The 1740-nt window shown below is 38.7% G+C and overlaps 1 protein-coding gene across 1 annotated transcript; it reads right to left on the bottom strand.

The window, feature by feature from the left end:
- Nucleotides 1–432: 432 nt before the first annotated feature.
- LOC113784928 (uncharacterized) lies at nt 433–1068 on the bottom strand. The gene has a single exon (XM_027331216.1). It carries the CDS (start codon nt 1066–1068, stop codon nt 433–435), a length of 636 nt encoding a protein of 211 aa, XP_027187017.1.
- Nucleotides 1069–1740: the final 672 nt, after the last annotated feature.

The following is a 1740-nucleotide window of genomic DNA, read 5'->3' as shown; positions in this document are numbered from 1 at the left end:
TTTTATTTGCCGCTTCAACTGCACCATTCATTTTTGGTCTGTACGGGGACGAATTGTGGTGTTGAATTTTAAAGGTGGCACACAATTCATCCATCATTTTGTTATTTAGATTTGTGGCATTGTCAGTAATGATCTTGCTTGGTAGACCATAACGACATATTAATTCCCTTTTTATAAATTTGACTACCACATTTTTGGTTACATTGGCGTATGACGCTGCCTCTACCCACTTGGTAAAGTAATCAATTGCCACCAAGATGAAGCGATGTCCATTTGATGCTTTCGGTTCGATCATTCCGATGACGTCTATGCCCCACATTGAGAATGGCCAGGGCGCTGAAAGGGTGTTCAGGGGCACTGGTGGGGCGTGGATATTATCAGCATATATTTGACATTTATAACATTTCTTTACATAATTATAACAATCTTTTTCTAGGGTGAGCAATAATATCCGACCCGAAGAATCTTTCTAGACATGGCGTGTCCATTCATATGGATCCCATAAGAGCCATCGTGGATATCTTGTAGAATTTCCTTCGCCTCATTAACATCTGCACATCTGAGGAGTACCATATCGTGATTCCTCTTATACAAAATATTTTCGTTCACAAAAAAGCTCGCGGATAACCGTCTCAACGTTCTTTTCTCATTCTCCGATATTCCGGGAGGATATTCTCTATTTATAAGATAATGTTTGATGTCTTCATACCACAGTTTTTCGTCAGTTTCTTCTTCCATGACATGGCAGTAGGCAGGATAATCTCGACTCTCCATTTTAATTGATGGGATTTCATCGTTTCGATTTATTTGGAACATAGATGATAAAGTAGCCAAAGCATCAGCCAATTGATTGTCTTCTCGAGGGACATGGTGAAACGTGATTTTGTCAAATTCTAAAGACAATTCTTTTATGTAGGTAAAATAAGGTATTAACTTCTTATCTCGACTCTCCCATTCTTGGTTAAGCTGATTAATGACTAGGGCTGAATCTTCATATACTTCTAGAACTTTTGCTTTCGATTCCAAAGCCGCCAAAACTGCCATGGCGCAAGCTTCATATTCTGCCATATTATTGGTACAATCAAAACACAATCGCGTTGTGATAGGTATGAACTTTTTTTTTGGAGATATTAAAACAACCCTAATCCCATGCCCCATTATGTTGGAGGCCCCGTCGAACAACAAGGTCCATTTTCCATCATCATATTCTTCAGAAAAAACCATGATACTCTCGTCTTGGAATTCACATTGCATTGATTTATAACATCACCTGCCATCGAGTAATTCGCCCTGTGAGAGCGAGCTTTTCAAAAATGTACTTGATTGGATCCATTTTGGATATCAAATAAGTTGTATGGCAAAACATGTATTGCCTCAAGCGATGAGCCGCCCAGGCTAAGGCACAACAACTACGTTCTAACATTGTATACCTTGTTTCAACATCTGTAAATTTTTTACTTAGATAATAAATGGCATGCTCCTTTTTTCCTGTTTCATCATGTTGCCCCAGTACGCATCCCATGGCCCCGTCGAGGACTGTAAGATACATAATCAAGGGTCGGCCCAGAACTGGTGGGGCTAGAATTGGAGGATTTTGCAAATACTGTCTGATTTTTTCAAATGCATTTTGACATTCTTTGTTCCACACAACTGTTTGATTTTTCCGTAAAAGTTTAAATATCGGTTCACAAGTAGCAGTTAGTTGTGATATAAATCTTGAAATATAATTTAGTCTCCCAA

The sequence above is a fragment of the Cicer arietinum genome, unplaced genomic scaffold (genome assembly GCF_000331145.2).
Source record: "Cicer arietinum cultivar CDC Frontier isolate Library 1 unplaced genomic scaffold, Cicar.CDCFrontier_v2.0 Ca_scaffold_801_v2.0, whole genome shotgun sequence".
Lineage (NCBI taxonomy): Eukaryota > Viridiplantae > Streptophyta > Magnoliopsida > Fabales > Fabaceae > Cicer > Cicer arietinum.
The sequence above is the reverse complement of the archived record's forward strand: the minus strand, read 5'-3'. Positions and strand labels throughout refer to the sequence as shown.

What these genes read in the sequence shown, in the direction of transcription:
- LOC113784928 (XM_027331216.1), bottom strand. Translation starts at nt 1,068, where the DNA reads ATGGCAGAATATGAAGCTTGCGCCATGGCAGTTTTGGCGGCTTTGGAA.